Source organism: Anguilla rostrata, chromosome 14 (assembly GCF_018555375.3).
Source record: "Anguilla rostrata isolate EN2019 chromosome 14, ASM1855537v3, whole genome shotgun sequence".
Taxonomy (NCBI): Eukaryota; Metazoa; Chordata; class Actinopteri; order Anguilliformes; family Anguillidae; genus Anguilla; species Anguilla rostrata.
In genome coordinates, this window is record NC_057946.1 from 21,112,197 (window position 1) to 21,130,417 (window position 18,221).

Here is an 18,221-nt window from a genome sequence, read left to right on the forward strand (position 1 = left end):
CGTCCTCCAAGTACTAGCGTCCTCCAAGTACTAGTGTCCTCCAAGTACTAGTGTCCTCCAAGTACTTGTGTCCACCAAGTACTAGTGTCCTCCAAGTACCAGTGTCCTCCAAGTACTAGCGTCCTCCAAGTACTAGTGTCCTCCAAGTACTTGTGTCCTCCTGGTAATAGTGTCCTCCAAGTACTTGTGTCCACCAAGTACTAGCATCCTCCAAGTACCAGTGTCCTCCAAGTACCAGTGTCCTCCAAGTACTAGCGTTCTCCAAGTACTAGTGTCCACCAAGTACTAGCGTCCTCCAAGTACCAGTGTCCTCCAAGTACTAGCGTCCTCCAAGTACTAGTGTCCTCCAAGTACTTGTGTCCACCAAGTACTAGCGTCCTCCAAGTACCAGTGTCCTCCAAGTACCAGCGTCCTCCAAGTACTAGCGTCCTCCAAGTACTTGTGTCCACCAAGTACTAGAATCCTCCAAGTACCAGTGTCCTCCAAGTACTAGCGTCCTCCAAGTACTAGTGTCCTCCAAGTACTGAATGAAGGGGCCCAGCAGGCAGTGGTGGCTAGAAGTTTATGCGACTATTTTTGAGCACAGTCTTCCTTTGCTAATTAATGAACTTTTAACGAATCCTTAATTAAATATCTGTATGTAATCAAGCAGTGCCTCTGAAGTCTGCATATTGAATTGTCCTAAAGGCATGTTTCACTGATGATTTATTGAATAAGCGGCTAATTAATACACGGTTCATTTCCTTTGCAAATTCCTCGCTGCTTAAAGGGGCACTGTGGAGGGTTGATGAGGTATGAAATGAACTGCTGCTCATTAAAAAGAGAAATGTGCATATGGAAAAGAGTGCTGTTATGATCTGCACTCATAGCTTTCCTCGCTAGCATGTGGGCGCTTCAGCTAAGAACTCTTAGATATTGACTTCCTTATAGTGTGTGTTTGCGTACTTGTATGCGTGTGAATATGTATGTGTATACTCTAAATGAACCCCATTATGGTTTGTGTCATTTGTTGTGTGTGTGTGTGTGTGTGTCCTATATATAGGAGATTTTTTGAGCATTCAATAACCCCATTTATGAAAAGGTATGAAATTCAGTAATATAGTGCATACATTTACTATATATGTAGGCAGCTCCATAAAACTAGATAAAGTGACATATCGATGCTAATAACTGTGTTCCTGTGTTTGTGAATATAAAATCCACACGGAATTCATCCACTGGCACGCCGTTCCCACAGCCCCGAGAAGCTGAGGTGCTCGCTGCTGTCCTTCGTTTATCTCCGTCACAGCATTGCCCCCCCCCCCCCCCCCCACCCGCCATTTTAACACCCTGGTGAATAATTGATGGGCCTCCCCAGCCCTCCCTATATGAGGCTCTCTTTGAGCGCGCACTCTCCAAACATCACTGAAATTTTAATCCGCCAGCGCTGGCTCCGCGCGCCGCGGAAACGCCGCGGCCAAGGAGCCCCTGCACTTACCAAACACTCCCTAAATATTGAATAAGGCTGTTGTGTTGAGTCTCTGCCTGAAGCTGCATTAGGCGCATTAGTCTGTTTATGCAGGCTCTTAAAGCTGGTTATGGGGGAGTGGGGCGGGGGGGGGGGGGGGTTTGTGCTGAGTAGGTTGCAGCCTGTGTAGGCAGTTACTGAGCTGGAGAGCAGGGGGGGGGGGGGTAGGGGGGTGGGGGGTGGGGGTGGGGGCAGAACGGTCACATGGGGTTGAGTGACTATAAAGGGTTCAGTTTATAGACTCATTATGAGGGCTGTTTTCCATGTAGGGCCTGTCATGGGCGATGCACTTCCCCTCTCTTGATACATGATGTCTCTGGTAATAGACGGGGTAGAAGCTATTTCACACTTAAGTGGTGGATGAGGGTACAATGGGGCACCGTCCTTGAATAGTTTCTGAGGTAAACAAACATTGACTTTCTCCGTTGTTTGCTAGAATGGCCTTCACCTGCATAACTAGTTCACAAAATATGTCTCCAGAGTGACGTGGTGAAGAATTCCGCTGAACGTTGATGACGTAATGGGAATTGGCGCCATTTTAACCAGCTGGCCTCCTCCTCGGTTGTGTCCCATGGATTTCTTGTTCTCTTAGATTGTAAGTGTACTCTGGATGAGCCTCTGCTAAGTGAATGTCTCGTGACGTGATGTATACTCCGAGCACATGAGGCGAGTCCACCTATAGACCGGCACTCATTGAGCTCGTCTGCCAATAGGACGCGCCGGTTTGCTGTCCTGTTCCGAACCGGCAAACAACTGCGTCCCGTCGTTTCCGAACCTCAGGCGCGCAAAGACTCATGGGAAGGCCGGCTGTGCGCAGGCCGCGCCCTGTCTCCTCCCCGGGTTGCTGATGAATGGGCGGGCCCAGGCAGGAGGGAAGCCTTCATTACTTCCTCTCAATAAAGCCCTCCATAAACATTTATGACGGCGCGGCGGCGGCGGCGGCGGCGATGGCGGCGGGGCCGGCGCGGGGCCGGCGCGGGAGTGAGATGTAGTGGGAGAGATGGGGGGCAGTAAAGTGTGAAATTAAGAGGGTCTGTGTGGCCAAGCGTTGGATGGGTAATAGAGGAGCGCCGCTCCGGTCTTCCATCAGGGAGCCGGGCCGGCGCTGGGCCCCGGACGACCCGCCGGCGGTCCCGCCTCCCTCCTCGCGCCGCCGTGCGCTAGCCCCCCGCCCGTTTGGAACACCGCCACTCAGTCGATATCCAGCGCAATAACCAATAACTTGTAGGCTTGGAGAAGATGGTGATTTTTTTCTGTTTTTAACCCCCCTCTGCTCTGGTGAGGGAAGTTAAAGGAGGAAGCCGAGTGTGAGCTGATTGGTATTTAAGAGAGTTGAGTACAGGGTTGGATCTGCAGGGGGCGCTGGGTGAAAGGGCTGCGGACTGTGCCCTCGCTTCTTCACCTTTAATGTGCTGTTTGCCACACTGCCAGGGAAAGGGCCTCTACCTGCTCATCTGCACTGCAGTGTTAACTGTGCTGTTTAGAGAACACGGGGAGGTCTTTTCATCTTATGTAGTGTTGATAAAGCTTGGATCTCCTGATCACATGTAATTACCTTATTGTGATGTCAGACAGAACTATACAGCTCAACTTATTCAAGGAAATCTTCACCGTGTACGTACCTGTTGAAACAAGCAAATTTAACTTCTGTCACTGAACAGAGTTAGCACTTAGACACAGCCACTGTTGTTTGGTGAGAACAGTCCTATTTGTTTCAAACCCCTATAACTGTGGCATTGGACCTCATGGTTTATATTACTACTTCATATTCATCATGAAATACATACATAGACTGTTTATATATTGTTAATTTTGGTGAATGATTCAACAGAACTTGAGGTACTCGCCTCAGCCTCCCTAAGACTGGGGAGTTCAATGTCCATTGGGGTGAACTACATCTCCCATGATCGCCTCTGTTTGTTGAGCCCCCTGGTGAGCTGTGCTCCCTGTGCCTCCCGCCCAGGGGCCCTGGACCGCTGTGTGATGGGCATCACGGCGGTGGAGATCCTGAACGCCTGCGACGAGGCGGTCCCCGCCGCCGTGGACTCGCTCAGCCACCCGGCGGTGAACCTCAAGCAGGCCATGACCCGCCGCAGCCTGGCCGCGCTCAAGAACATGGCGCAGCACAAGCTGCAGACGCTGGCCACCAACCTGCTGGCGTCCGACAACGCCGACAAGGTGAGCCGCCCGCCACACGCCCTGCTCTCTCTCACACAACACAGCCTTCCAAACCTGCTTCCTCTCCCCTCTGCTTTCTTCACACTGCACATGCTCGGTAGTGACTGTTGGCCCTGCGGGACAGCGCTCACTAGTGCTCACACATTTCCATTGGCAAACGCATTGTGCAGCTGTTACTTTTCTCTCTGCAGTCCACCAGCCGACAGCACCCTTAGTGCTTTTTCACTGAGGCCCGTGTGACTGAGGACCGAGGCAGGGGATACTCTCACACTGGAACCGTCCCTCTCAGGGAAGCGGTTTGGCCTGTGTGCCCCACCCCCCTCACCCCTGCTCACATTTGAAATTTGGAACCTTGGACCACATGACTGCAGCACACGTCTCCTTTTGCAGACACGCCACCCAGGAGCACCACATTTTTAACCTCTTCATATAGCTTCCAGTTTTTAAAAGGGCCACTTCAGTCAGATTGTGATAAGCTCTTTCAAAGCTTGGATTAGGTCAACCTTAACCTCCTTTATTTCTTCAGAAGTGCTGTAAATGTTTTCTCCCTTAAGCTGATTATCTCAGAACTGTTTCAGCCAATCACATCCCCCCTATAAATTCCAGGAAGATGCATCATGTGACCAATCAGACATGGCATTTCTAAAGCTGTTTGATGTACAGTCAAAGAGTCTACTTAAAAGCCTTTCCAAAGAGATGACCAGACATTATTAGTTCTCATCCCTCTCTGAAAGCCTGGATATGTAATGCGTTCCATGCATTTTAGGATTGGCCAGCCACAGTGGTACTTGGTGGCACGAAATATAATATTCCATTTTCTGCCGTAGTCCTCTGAATGCCATTATATTCTTTTTTTTGCTAAAAATCTGATGGTATTTATTCCATTTGCAGACGTGGAGAAGTGCTAATGAGTTAGCAGCCAGCGCCTCTGTGGTTGTGAGGGCCTGCCAGAGCGGCTCGGAGCGCGGAAAGCAGGAGGGATGAAAAGAGGAGAACTGCAGTGGAAGGAGCAGGGTAGCGGCAGGGACGGGCGCCTATGAAAAATGCATGGCCTCCATCTCGTGGGGGTGGGGGGGGGGGTCGAGCTCCGTTCCCTGTCGGGCCGCGCCGTTTTAGCCACCGCTGCCGGGAGAGAGAGAGGGAGAAGAGAGAGAGGGAGAAGAGAGAGAGAGAGAAAGAGAGAGAGCTTCTTCCGGACAATTAGACAAGGAAATGACACCCTTCCCCCGGCCCCCTGTGCTGCTGGGAAAAGCGGTTTAGAATAGCGAGGGAAATTGACAGGAGAAGGCTGCAGTTGAAGCAGGAGGGTGATGTCTCCTTCAGGACAGGGTCTGAGGGCTTGCTTGGAGACTTCGGCTGAGAGGCAATTTCTCCCTCGCAGTGCTCTTCAGTGCTGGTAAAAGCACTCTCCTCCTTCAGCAAGAGCTGCTTCACTCCTGCACTGCTCTGGAGTGAGTGGGGTGCTTCACTCCTGCACTGCTCTGGAGTGAGTGGGGTGCTTCACTCCTGCACTGCTCTGGAGTGAGTGGGGTGCTTCACTCCTGCACTGCTCTGGAGTGAGTGGGGTGCTTCACTCCTGCACAGCTCTGGAGTGAGTGGGGTGCTTCACTCCTGCACTGCTCTGGAGTGAGTGGGGTGCTTCACTCCTGCACTGCTCTGGAGTGAGTGGGTGCTTCACTCCTGCACTGCTCTGGAGTGAGTGGGGTGCTTCACTCCTGCACTGCTCTGGAGTGAGTGGGGTGCTTCTCTCCTGCACTGCTCTGGAGTGAGTGGGGTGCCTCACTCCTGCACTGCTCTGGAGTGAGTGGGGTGCTTCACTCCTGCACTGCTCTGGAGTGAGTGGGGTGCTTCACTCCTGCACTGCTCTGGAGTGAGTGGGGTGCTTCACTCCTGCACTGCTCTGGAGTGAGTGGGGTGCTTCACTCCTGCACTGCTCTGGAGTGAGTGGGGTGCTTCACTCCTTCTCTGCTCTGGAGTGAGTGGGGTGCTTCACTCCTGCACTGCTCTGGAGTGAGTGGGGTGCCTCACTCCTGCACTGCTCTGGAGTGAGTGGGGTGCTTCACTCCTGCACTGCTCTGGAGTGAGTGGGGTGCTTCACTCCTGCACTGCTCTGGAGTGAGTGGGGTGCTTCACTCCTGCACTGCTCTGGAGTGAGTGGGGTGCCTCACTCCTGCACTGCTCTGGAGTGAGTGGGGTGCTTCACTCCTTCTCTGCTCTGGAGTGAGTGGGGTGCTTCACTCCTGCACTGCTCTGGAGTGAGTGGGGTGCTTCACTTTGCTGGGGAGACCTGGAGTGACCTTTAGAGCTGAGCGTCTGCTGTACATGCTGCTTTGGGCGATACGGAACATATCGTTTCAGATGTATTTTAGTCAAATTAAAGTCTTTTTTTTTCCAGCGGGAAATTGAACAGGTTTTTTCAGATGAAATAAGTCTGCAGTGGCAATTACAATGAATTCTTAGGCATCAAGGCACATATGAACACATGCCAACCTGCTTGGTCAGGCTCAACTGGCTATTTTGGGGACACGAACGTTCCCTGTGACAAAGGGCACAGTGGGGCTGTGCTGTTTTAATGGCAATGTAGCCGCAGAGTAAAAGTGGAAATTACACATTACCAGCTGTGACACCTCGGCTGCACTTGCGTGAAATGGTCAGAAATTGTGTGGGGTATTGGAGGGGTTATGTGTTCACTGTGGGGAGGAATTACAAACGGGATGGTAAACACAATGGGTAATAAACATGGAATAGTAGAGATGAGTGAAATTTTTCGTTTTTTTGTTCTTTTGAATCTTGTGAATAAATTCTTTGATCTTTGTATTCATTTAAGAATGGAAGGTGGACCACTAAATAATGTATATTTTGAAAGATCATACTTTTTTTTTGGAAATGGTTAAAACATGCCTAAACACAGGGTTAAGTCATTGTACAAAAATAAATAAATCTGTTGAAGACTACAAGGAACTTGCAAGTGGAACTCTGATGCAGCTGAACCTAATGACTAATGTAACCGATACAAAGAGATGCTTAACGTTTTTTGGACAAGAATAGTTTTACACGTCATCAATCTGCTTCTTCCTTTGTGGCAAAACGTGCATTTTCTTCTTTATGCTTCCAGACAATGGCTCACCTTCACCTTGAAAGGCAATGAGAAGGTTTTTATTTTTTTATTCTTCATTTTATGCATATCTTTCCCTGGTCCCTCATTCTCACATTAGATCTGGTAGGAAGTCTGATGATGCTACGGAGAGACAGACTTATGGGTACGCGAGAGAAGCGGGAACCTGCTGAATGATTGCCTTAAGAGGAGATGGGGGGAATGGGGGGAGGGCGGGCGCGGCTGAGGCTGGAGCAGCAGAGGCTCTCTGTGGCTGCAAACAAAGAGGGGCCTGTGGTCACCCCTCCCCCGACGCCGTTGCTGGACCTGCTGACCTTTCCACTCACTGCCTCTAATTAGATTGATCCCTCAGCTGTGAGGAGGCCTGCGGTGCTGTCCACGCGCTGACCCTCTGCTCATCTGCGCGCGCTCCAGCTCCTGCCTCTCTGCTCATTGTGCTGCTGATCCTGGCTCTGCCAGGTCTGTGCTGCTGATCCTGGCTCTGCCAGGGCTGTGCTGCTGATCCTGGCTCTGTCAGGTCTGTGCTGCTGATCCTGGCCCTGCCAGGTCTGTGCTGCTGATCCTGGCTCTGCCAGGTCTGTGCTGCTGATCCTAGATCTTTGTGGTCTGTGGTGCTGATCTCAACTATGTCAGGTCCAGGGTGCTGATCTCGGCCCTGCCAGGTCTGTGCTGCTGATCCTGGCTCTGCCAGGTCTGTGCTGCTGATCCTGGCTCTGTCAGGTCTGTGCTGCTGATCCTGGCTCTGCCAGGTCTGTGCTGCTGATCCTGGCCCTGCCAGGTCTGTGCTGCTGATCCTAGATCTTTGTGGTCTGTGGTGCTGATCTCAACTATGTCAGGTCCAGGGTGCTGATCTCGGCCCTGTCCGATTTGTGGTGCTGATCATAGCTCTATTACACACACTGCTGGTTGCAGTGCTAACCTGACCTGATGATGTTGCTGGTACTGCCAATAAAAACACTGAAAAGGGGGGAGCGTGTGGTTCATTCTGTCGGCCGGCTGACTCTCAGGCCGTGTCCGAGTCCCGCTATGCGAACAGGGGCGTGACCTCCTGCCATGGCGCTCTGCGCTGTGCTCCCTGCGAATCTCTGTCTGTAACCCCGTCTGAGCACAGTGCAGAAATGCATAAGCAGGGTGGATATAAATACGCTGGAAAGTGGGAGTGTGGAGCGCAGAGCACTGATGCTGAAGGAGGGGGGGTGGTGGGGCCAGCGAGCGCCTGCTTGTCCCTGATAGAGGGAAGAGGTGCCTGGAATCCTCCCGCCCGGACTTACTGGACACCGCGCGCATTAGACAGGGGCGTCCGAATGGGCTAATGCGGAGACCTGTCTGTCAGAGAGACAGCTGGGCTTTACCATCACACCGATGGCTGGGGATTCACGCGTAATGGATCACTTATCAGGAGCAAGACACAATATCCCAACCCTACTGGGGATCTTTAGAGAGACCGGCGAAATCTGATCCCTGCAGGAAGGCACCGGCTCAGCACAGAGGCCGGTTGCGTTACGGTCCGAACGCGTTTGCGTCCCGTCCGGGTCTGGCCCCCCCGTGCCGAGCGTTTGATCCGTGGTTCGCCGGGGCCGCTGGGAAGGAAAGGGTCTCTCGGCAACCACCGGCCTCCACGGCCTTCCCAGCTCCTGTCTTCTGCTAATATCCCATCGCTCCCCCTGACAGCATAATTCTGCACCCAGGGCTGTCCTGCTATATCTCCTGTCAAAGCCACCATTATTCCCCCCCCCCCACTGCCTGCAGCAGGGCCCAACGCGCCCCCTCCCACAAAGGTAATGACGGATAACGACTGTGAAATGCCTCACAATCAAGCCTTGCCTCTCCACTCTCTACCTCCATTACACCTGCAAAGCTGTGCCTCTCACTCTGTGTGTGTGTGTGTGTGTGTGCGCGCGCTTGCGTCTGTGTGTGTTGTATGTATGTGTATGCCTATGTGCGCATTTGGTTGTGCATGTGCTTGTGTATGTGTGTGTCTGTGCATGTGTATGTGTGTGTGCTTGTACGTGCATGCGTGTGTGTGTGGGTGTGTGAGTGTGCTTCTTTATGTGCTGACCCCAGGGCCTGTACTGCAGAAGAGCATATCTGCAGCCTGCACGTGTGCTTGTGTATGCGTGTGTCTGTGCATGTGTATGTGTGTGTGCTTGTACGTGCATGCGTGTGTGTGTGGGTGTGTGAGTGCTTGTACGTGCATGCGTGTGTGTGTGGGTGTGTGAGTGTGCTTCTTTATGTGCTGACCCCCAGGCCTGTACTGCAGAAGAGCGTATCTGTAGCCTGCACGTGTGCTTGTGTTAGAGGCTCATTGTGCTCAGTGCTTCTCATTTTCTCATGGCTGTCTGTATACAGGGGCTTCTCACTGTGTCACAGTTACAGTGTCGCAAGTGTGTATGACATGATACAGGGGAGTTTTCTCCACACACACACACATCTGCGCTTTCAGCTGTTTCACTGCATGTTTTCTTACTGTATTCTTCATTACAAGCATTTATTTTAATTACATTTTGTAATCTGGTCTAGGTTCCTGCACATTGAACAACAATACGTAAATATTTTTAAACACTTTCGTTATGTATTTTTTTGGTCTTTCCTTGGCACAGTAAACAGCAATAATTACTGTATTCTTAAACACTTAAAATTTTTTTGTTTTAACGGACATCATTGATCGGTTGCTGTTGGGACGAAACAAGCTATGTGTGAGACTGCTCCGACATAAACCAAAAACGGTCCGAAATATCTTTATGACGTAAGCGCGAGAAGGCACTGTCAGTGTGTAGGGAGGAGCCCCTGTACCTTAACTGTATTGTTTTCTTTCAGTCCTGGCTAACATGGCTACAGGGTTATAGCGCGTGTCGTTGCATGTGGTCAGTCTGTTTTTAAGTATGTTCCGGGAGTTCCGTTTCAGACAGAACTTCAGCTCGGCTCGCAGCTCCTGAGTGCTGCTCCTGCGCGTCTTGGAGCCTCTTGGATGAGTGTGAGCACGGCTGCGCGCGGCTCATTAGCCCCTTTGATGTGCAGGCAGCGCTGGGCAGACCGTACTGGCTTGGGTTCCTCAGGGCGCAGCATCGATGGGCTTCATCTCTGATCCCAGCAGGGGTGAGCGCTCGGAGAAGGGCCAATCCCAGAGCGGCGCAGACCCAACCCGTCTCCCAGCACCAGCCCTCAACCCCGCCTTTCCTTTGTGCTAGTCTTAGGCCTGCAGAACAGCCCCAACAGTGGGCGTTTGAGCCTGTTTCATGTGGCCCAGTGTTGAGTTGTTTGTTATGCTACGAGACATTGACTTTGTACGGTTTGCCGTGAGAGGAAGTCTTCAAAGTGCACTTGGACCTCGGAGATTAGACCCAGAATAAGGGCCAGGACCTGGATGTGTTTGAGCTCCTCACTTCTGCAGACTCGTACAGTCTGCTTAACAAGCACACTTTCCCCCACTCTCATAATCTTATGAAACAGGATGTGGGCTTTAAGAGGAAGTGCTGAGAGAATGCATCCTCTTCCATTGTTGGTCAGACTATGGGCTGATTTGATTCCTTATTGTGTGTCCTCACTTGCATGTAAATTGAATTTTGAGCATTTGTATTTGGCCTCTAGATGTGTGAAATGAATCTGACCCTCCCCTTTGGCAGCTCTTGATCTTTGCGGGCTCTGAAACTGGCGTAACAGGCTTAAGCTGAGTGTGTGGGAGTCTCTGGGTGTCAGGGAGAGTGTGTGTGAGGGTGACACACCTCCCTTTTCCCTGCCCTCGCAGTAATGAGTGAGCCCCATAGTTCGCCACAGGTTCCCATTCCTGATCCTCTTCCACGCAGACGCGGGACAAACGAGCGCGTGCGGAAAAGAGGATGGGGCCGCTCGTGCCCGCCTGCACCCCCGCCCGCCCGCTCGCGTCCCGCGCGGAGCGTGGGAGAGCCAGGACTGCAGCATCATCACATCGGCCTGACCGCGCGGTTGCTGTCCATTAGGGACGGCTAACTGCTTCTCATTCGCTGCAGCACTTTGCGTGGCCGACGCGGGGCTCGCTGTCAGGTTTAGATGCACGCTGGAGCTGGGGGAGATGCTAATGGTGTTATCTCCTGATTGACAGCTTGTTCCTTTCTGGGACACCAGAAAGCCGTTCCCTGATTTCTCCTGAATATACTCCTGTATGTAGAAATGGGTGATTCACTTTGTGTAAGATGTAAAACAAAAACCACATATATGCAGTACTGTTGTACTGTAGTTGATGGTCATTAAAATACTATATCAATTATCATATTTGTAAATTGTGTTACTTTATCTTTGAGTAATATTATTTTTAATGAACAATTTGTTTATTGCGTCTTATTTTCAGCAATCCCAATGCATGTAAAACAGTTGGGTTGTATACTATTGATTGAACTGGTGTATACTGCTTCATACGCATCTCCTATTTTAAAAAACAGCCCTTGTCAATTTTTTCCATTTTTATGTCAGATTATGTCAGAATATTTGACTCACAAGCCTGACTGCAAGGCTTGTGAGTCAAATATTGTCCTGTAAAGAGGCTTCGGGGTTTCTTGGTGAAGTGAGAAATCTGCCGGGATAACGGACTGCCTGTCTAGGCGCTGATTCAGTTTCTCCCTTCTGACGCGAGTGTTGATGCTGCTCCTTCGCCAGGGCCTTGGCTTGTGACTCACAGGTCAGGGGTCGCCGAGCCAAGATGTCCTCAGCAGCTGCTGCCCAGTGGAGGGCTTCCTTTGTTCCCCTTGTTGTTGTAGCAGCAGCAGACCTTTAGAGGGCAGCCTGCCTCCATTGACTGCTGTGGAACGCAGGAGCTCAGATCCCAGAGAGAAGCTTCTCGGTCAGACGTGCGGGGGTCCCGCATGATGTCCCGCCTAAGTGCTGGTGTGGCCGCAGAAGGCCGGAAGTGCAGGGGGACAGACAGACGGACGCGTGGCGGGGGACGTCCTGTAGCCCTTTTTTCCCCCCTGCCCTGTGTGTTTGGCCTCTTCGGCTTCACATTGTCCTCTGGTGGAAGTGTGTCAGTGGTGCAGGTGCGCGTTCTCCGCGTGAGCCGACGTGCTCAAAGAGCGCACGCCCGCTGCAGCCCCGGTGTGAGCGGGCTTCCCGCCACGGCCTGTGTTTCCTCTCTGTGGGCATGTGGAGGTGCCGTTGCCATGGTGGCCCCAGCTGGGGAAAGTTCCGGTGGCAGACTCTCTTTCTGTAGCCGGCGTATTGAGCGAGACCAGGGAGTCTGGAGAACGGGACATCTGTCGAACAGTCGAATGCTGTGCTCTGTCTGGCGTTGCTTCTCTTCTGTTCATGAAAGAGTTTAAAGTCTTTTTGAATTGATTTTGAATTAAAATGGTTAAAGGTCACTTATTTTGATCAAAGGGCACTAGTTCTGAATTTATTAGTCGCCCAGATTTTCATAATAATTTCTGCCTTGTCACGTTTAAGCAAAAATGGTGGCCCAGCCTGTTTGCACATTTCAAATACATTTTTTTAAATCTTTCAAATTTCCCCCCACACCTCTTTTTTATAGCAGGCTTGATTTACAAGCCTTAGGTCCTATGTGCGTGATTATGTCTGTATGCGTGTGTGCGTGCGTGCATGTGTGCATGTGTATGCGTGCGTTTATATTTGCTTGGGCTTCTCTTAGAATTAATAAATTATGCAGTGCGCTTTAGCAGATAGAGGATTCTTGCGTCTCAAACAGCGGCTAATACCAGGAGCCTCTGTATCTAATTGGCCCTCTTTGCATGTCTGTTTGTCCAGGTTTTCCACTGTTGAAAGCAGGCGGATGCTAACTGCAGTGGCGCGGACGCGGCGCTTCTGTTTATTTGCACACAAAGCTGCGAGCGCGTGCTGCGCGGGTCCCGCCTCGCTCTGCTCCCCCAGGCCCGGGCCAGCCGCCACGCGCCCCGCTGAAACAAAGAGGCCCCTGGCCGCCTGAGCCGGCCCTGTGATCACTGGAGCAAGTGCCAGCCCTCATCGGAGGTGCTTAACTGTCATTGAACACGGTGACAATACCGGCCTTCCGTGTGCTAATTGTCAGTAATAGACATTGCCCTGATGCCTATTGAGTGCTCAGGGGCAGATGTGAGATGGACTGGGGGGGGACTGTCACTGATTCTCCCTTTTCTCCTCACCATGATAGAGAAATTGATACCCTGCTTTGTGGCTAACAACCTGTTAGGGAGAATCAATGGGTGCTGGTCAACAGACTCCCATGAATCACCGCAAAGCCGCTCGGAAGTGGAGCCGCTCCGTCCCTTCACCTGAGGAGTGGAGGGGCCGGTGAAGGCGGGCCTTGGGCTCGGTCTGCCTGGTCTTCAGGTCTTCTGTAGCAGGGCAGCTTTGAAACCAGCGCCAACGAAGGTGCGAGGTTGAAGGCCTTTGTTCTGTAAAAAAAAAAAAAAAAATTGCTGTGGCGTTGACAAACTCATAATGCGCGTCAGTCGAGACCGCTTCTGTTTCGTTCGTCTCATTACTGGAGTCCTCTGTTTGGAATCTCTCTGAGTGAACCATTTCTAAGCCTAATTAACCCCAATTGAAAATTTCATGAGAACTAGCCTACGGTGAAAATATTGGCATTGTGATGATGGTTATAATTACAGTGATAGTTATTATTATAATTGATGATGATTATCATGATTATTATCGTTACAGTTCCAAGTACTGTAGGTGCTGGAGCCCTGTTGGTATTGCTGGTCTTTTTAATCTTCTTTACCTTCTCCTTCTTTTACTTCTCCTTCTCTAATTCTTCTTATCCTTTTCCTCCTCCTTCTTCAGTGCTGCCTTTGACTCAAGGTCCAAAGTTTGAATCCAGGCAACGTGCATGTTTGCATTAAAGTCTTCAAACATTGTAAAGCGGTCAAATGAAATGCAAAGCCGTGTCCACAATATTGTTCACATAAAATCAGTTGAAATCAGCAAGTGCTCGTTAGATTTTGATTTCAATTGAGGTTTCTGAATCGTCATCATCCACTTTGACAAAGAATGCTGGGAGGAGAACAGCTCCATGTTCAATTATATTTTTTGAAAGAGGACATCAATCAATTATTATTTTTGGAATGGTAAGCATTTGTTGGATGAGGTTAGTATTGTCAGAAACTACAGAAATAAATTGCATTTCTCTCCCTTCCCAAATTGTATATGAACTATAACTCATTTAAATTATTGCCTTTCTACCTGACTTTGTGTTATCTGACACCTGATTTGTCAGCTTCCTAGCTATTTAGTTCTGGTACGTTGCTCCAACTAGCTGTCAAATCAGAAGTTAGTTAATCAGGCCAAAGTGTTTGTGGCGTCTTGGCCATGACGTGTGATTTGCAAAAAACAAAAAAGGTATTTATAAATGGTAAACCGCTTAGAAACTGCTGTTTAAAATTTAGAATGCTGAGCTGTGAGTTGGCTGTACTACCTGTGAAACACAAATCGTGTCCTTGGTGTCCCAACAATTTCATAAAACATCACAGTGATGGCCAATTTCTGGGGTGGGGAAACAAAAAAACAACAACAAAAAAAGCATTGAAGAGTTTGAAGAGCTCCATTGTGTTTCCATGGATGTTTGCTACTTCTTCATCTCCTGTAACTTTCCACCTGGGTCACATGACACATTCTGAGTCACCTCGGCATACAACCCTCAGAACAGAACTGCAGAATTAACACCCATGCGTCTCTATCTTTCAGGGGAACCTGCCCAAATACTCCCACAATTCCCTGGTGGTGCAGGCGATGAAGACCAACCTGACGGACCCGGACATGCACGTGCTCTTCTTCGACGTAGAGGCGGTGATCATCCAGCTGCTGACGGAGGAGGCGCAGAGGCCCAACCCCACGCTGGTGTCCCCCGAAACCCTTCAGAAGTCCCAGGGCAGCGCCGACAAGGGCGGCTCCTTCCTGGCCGGCAAGCTCTTCAAGCAGGTGAAGGAGACCATCAAGGAGAACATCAAGGAGCACCTGCTGGACGACGATGAGGAGGAGGAGGAGGAGCAGCGGAGGCGCGAGGAGAAGTCCAAGTCGCTGAGCCTGCTGGAGTACAACCTGACCATGGACACGGCCAAGCTCTTCATGTCCTGCCTGCACGCGTGGGGCCTGAACGCACCGCTGGACGAGGTGTGCCTGACCCGACTGGGCATGCTCAAACCGCACTGCCCCATCTCCTTCGGCCTGCTGTCCCGGGGCGGCCACATGTCCCTCATGCTGCCCACCTTCAAGGAGTCCATGTTCCGCTTGATGGCCGCCGGCGGGCGCAAGATGTCCGCCTCCGAGATCGTGGGCAAGGGCACCTACGGAGTGTCGCGCGCCGTCACCACCCAGCACCTGCTGTCTGTCATCTCCCTGGCCAACACCCTCATGGGCATGACCAACGCCACCTTCGTGGGAGAGCACATGAAGAAGGCCCCCGCCAGGTGCGTCCGTTAGGACCCAGCTATGACATCACTCCAGCGGGCCGACTCTGACATTAACACACCAAAGTTCCAGCCTCTGGTCTGCCGGTCCATGGGTTCTGTAACTCTGAACTCATTGAAGTCAGCACATTTTGCAGTCTGTTGCTTCCAGTACGCTTCTATGTAAGCGGTTTGGTGCAGCTGCGATCCCCGCATCACACATTCTGCGTTTGTGCACCTGTCGTATATCTGCGGCGTCGTCATTGCTGATGGTATCGGCGTAGGCTGGGGGGGACTGCGCGGTATTGAACTGCTGTCCAGCGCTTGCTATTTGCACTGAACTGCAAGGAGGACCTGCTTGTTTGGGCTTCCTCAACCCCTTGGGCAGTGAAAGATTTAGTATCTCGCACCGCTCAGGAAATGCCAAGAGCTGACAATTTCATGAAGTCAATTCATATCACCCTTTGAAGTTTTTGTCTTATGCTAGGTGGGAGGAGAGACCCCACACGGACAGACATAAAGGCAGAAAGGCTGACAGACAGACAGGCAGACAGGCAGACAGACAGACAGGCAGACAGGCCTACAAATGATGTTCTCGGCCCGTGTTTTCCAGGCCGGTGCTGAATTTTTCAGAGTAGCTTCTGTGTGGTCATCCTTTATCGATTGGACTGCGCTTGTTTTGGTGGAGGTGTGCATTTGTTCTGCTTTGACACGGCTGTCTGAAACGGAAGTCTGTGAATCTCAACCTAAAACCTCTAACATTTTCTCTCTTGGTGGACATACACACAAGTTGTGAACCGTTTGAGGTGTGTGAGCCTGCAGAGGTGTGGTGACTGCATGTGGGGAAACAGCGAATAAAGTTTCGCCACCTCGCCTCCACTTGTTAAACAGGAAGGGGGCTTTTAAGGAGGTGTCCTTTTATCCCCGCCTGGCTTGTGTGACAAACGGCGGGGGGGGACTGAATGAAATCTATTTTCTTTGAGAATTATTGTGCTGCCCTCCTTCACTGAACAGCCCAACAGTGCCTTATAAAGACAGGAACAATAGCCACGGCTGTTCTAAAGGCTTTCCTTCCAGCTCCAAATGGCTGGATAAATGTGCCCGTCGGTGATGAATCGGGACTCCGCTCCACCGTCTCCGGGCGGGGCGGCGCTGTGCGCTTTCGTCTCGGGCAGGGGGTGCTCGCCGTCCCTCAGAGGGGGCGCGGACGCCATCTTGCGCGTTCCCGGGATGCGTTAGTGTTGCTGCACGTGTGAGGTCTGCTCCTTTGCCATGTCTGTATCTCGATGTGCTCGGAGGAGGAGAGAAAGTTTTCTCCGCTCTCGGTGAGGTGGGAATACCGGAGAGGCGCCTGACAGAATTCAGAATCACACCACGGTTTTCCTCCGTTGATATTCCGTTATTGTGCACAGCCTGGTTTCTGGGAGTAGTTGACTGGACTCGAGCTGGGTTCCGTGGGCTCATCTTCTGTTGGTTGTTTTCTGCCCTGAGACCTGCTGATTGAGCTACCTGTGTTTTTGTAGTTTTTTTTAGTTTTTGTTTCAGGCAGTGTGAACAAAGATATCACAGGCTTCTCTCTGCGGAGGTGTTTTGCTGTGCTCATCGAATGGACTGATTCTGACCCTGAGCACAGTTTTAGCTGTTCACATTGAATGGCTCGATGTTTTAGAATGAGGGCTGGGGACTGTGTGGTGAGGCAGGGCGACAATGGGGCTGCTCTCAGCCAATCACAATCTCTGCCAGGGCTCAGTCCCTCTGACTAAAGGAACTCTGGACTGGTGGGCTTTTCCAGTGCAGGGAATTCAGTGGAGATAATAAGGAGAAAATATGCTCTCTTTCTGGAGCTCATCTTGGTTTTGTACCACCAGCATGCTTTGAAGAAAGAATGTAGCCTAAATAGATTCATTCATATTTTTGTTAGCATAGTATTTGTTTTGGAAAATGTTTCACAAGGAATATAAGAAGAATGTCACAGAGACACAAAATGCAAAAATAGGCCTTCTCACACCATTCTTCAGATATGCAATGCAGTGCACATTTATGCACATACAATAAATGGCGAGTTCTGCAGAGTGCACTTTGGAAATGAAAGGAGCCTCTTTGCTGCATACTTTATTTGCCCTTTTTGTGTTTGCAGGCCTCCGAGACCAGGCACCCCCGAGATTGCCAAAAAGATCCCCCCACAGGTTTCCAACCCAGCCATGCAAGGACAGATCAAACAAGGTAACTAAAGAAAGCCCTGTGGAGGGGCGGGTCATCGCGGTGACAAATCTCCGCCCACCTCCCCGCATCACAGTCCTCAAATCCCACATGCTGTGGGAACAGTGATTCAGTCTGATATTTGGCCCTGCTTCCTGGGGTGTTCTGGTTATTTTAAAAATATATACATACTGTGTATACTATGTAGCCTATACTATGTATATGCGTGTAGAAATCGGCCATTCCACACCAGTTGTGGCTGAGGGCTCCACAGGATTGCTTTATCGGAGCGAAGAGGAGAGGCGCCTCTGGTTTGCCTGTCTTGGTCATGGCTAAAGCCAGGACTTCAGTTTGTAGCGGTGCAGTCCAGGAAGTGGGTCAGAATACTAACAACAAACACAAGCAAAACAATGCAACATAAGCCTTGGCTTTGTGTTCCTGCAAATGTACCTTTTAGCCAAGCCATTATAAACAGCTGCTGTCTCCCAGATCACACAGAACAAAGCACTGGACCTCGCTACGGAGGAACGTGAGGACCCGAGCGAGAGAGGCTTCCTGTGATTACTTAAAATGTAGAAAATTGATTTTGGTTTGTAGCCATAAAATCAGAAAAGGTAGAGACGAACGGCGTATTCCTTTGATGAACATGATGATCCATCCTTTCTGAGTGACTCGATGGAAGATAAATAAATAAACAGATAAGTAGTATTTTGTACCCAAGCCCAGAATAATTACTTCGGCAGGATTTTCATGTATTAATTCAGTTCTTGCTGCTGTTAATGGTTGTATTTTTAGGTTATTGACTACAGGAACACTGCAGTGTTTAACTGTGTGTGTTGATACTGACACAGGGGAATGATTTTAGCACAAAACC

At 50.6% G+C, this 18,221-nt stretch overlaps 1 protein-coding gene across 6 annotated transcripts in view; it reads left to right on the forward strand.

Annotated features, from left to right (window-relative positions):
• Positions 1-18,221, forward strand: part of LOC135240171 (WD repeat-containing protein 7) — a 163,127-nt gene that overhangs the window by 22,715 nt on the left and 122,191 nt on the right. For all 6 annotated transcript variants that reach the window (XM_064309517.1, XM_064309515.1, XM_064309516.1 and 3 more), the window contains 3 exons: positions 3,471-3,685; positions 14,448-15,169; positions 17,286-17,371. In XM_064309517.1, the coding sequence (XP_064165587.1) occupies positions 3,471-3,685; positions 14,448-15,169; positions 17,286-17,371 (1,023 nt within the window). The remainder of the gene's footprint in view (positions 1-3,470; positions 3,686-14,447; positions 15,170-17,285; positions 17,372-18,221) is intronic.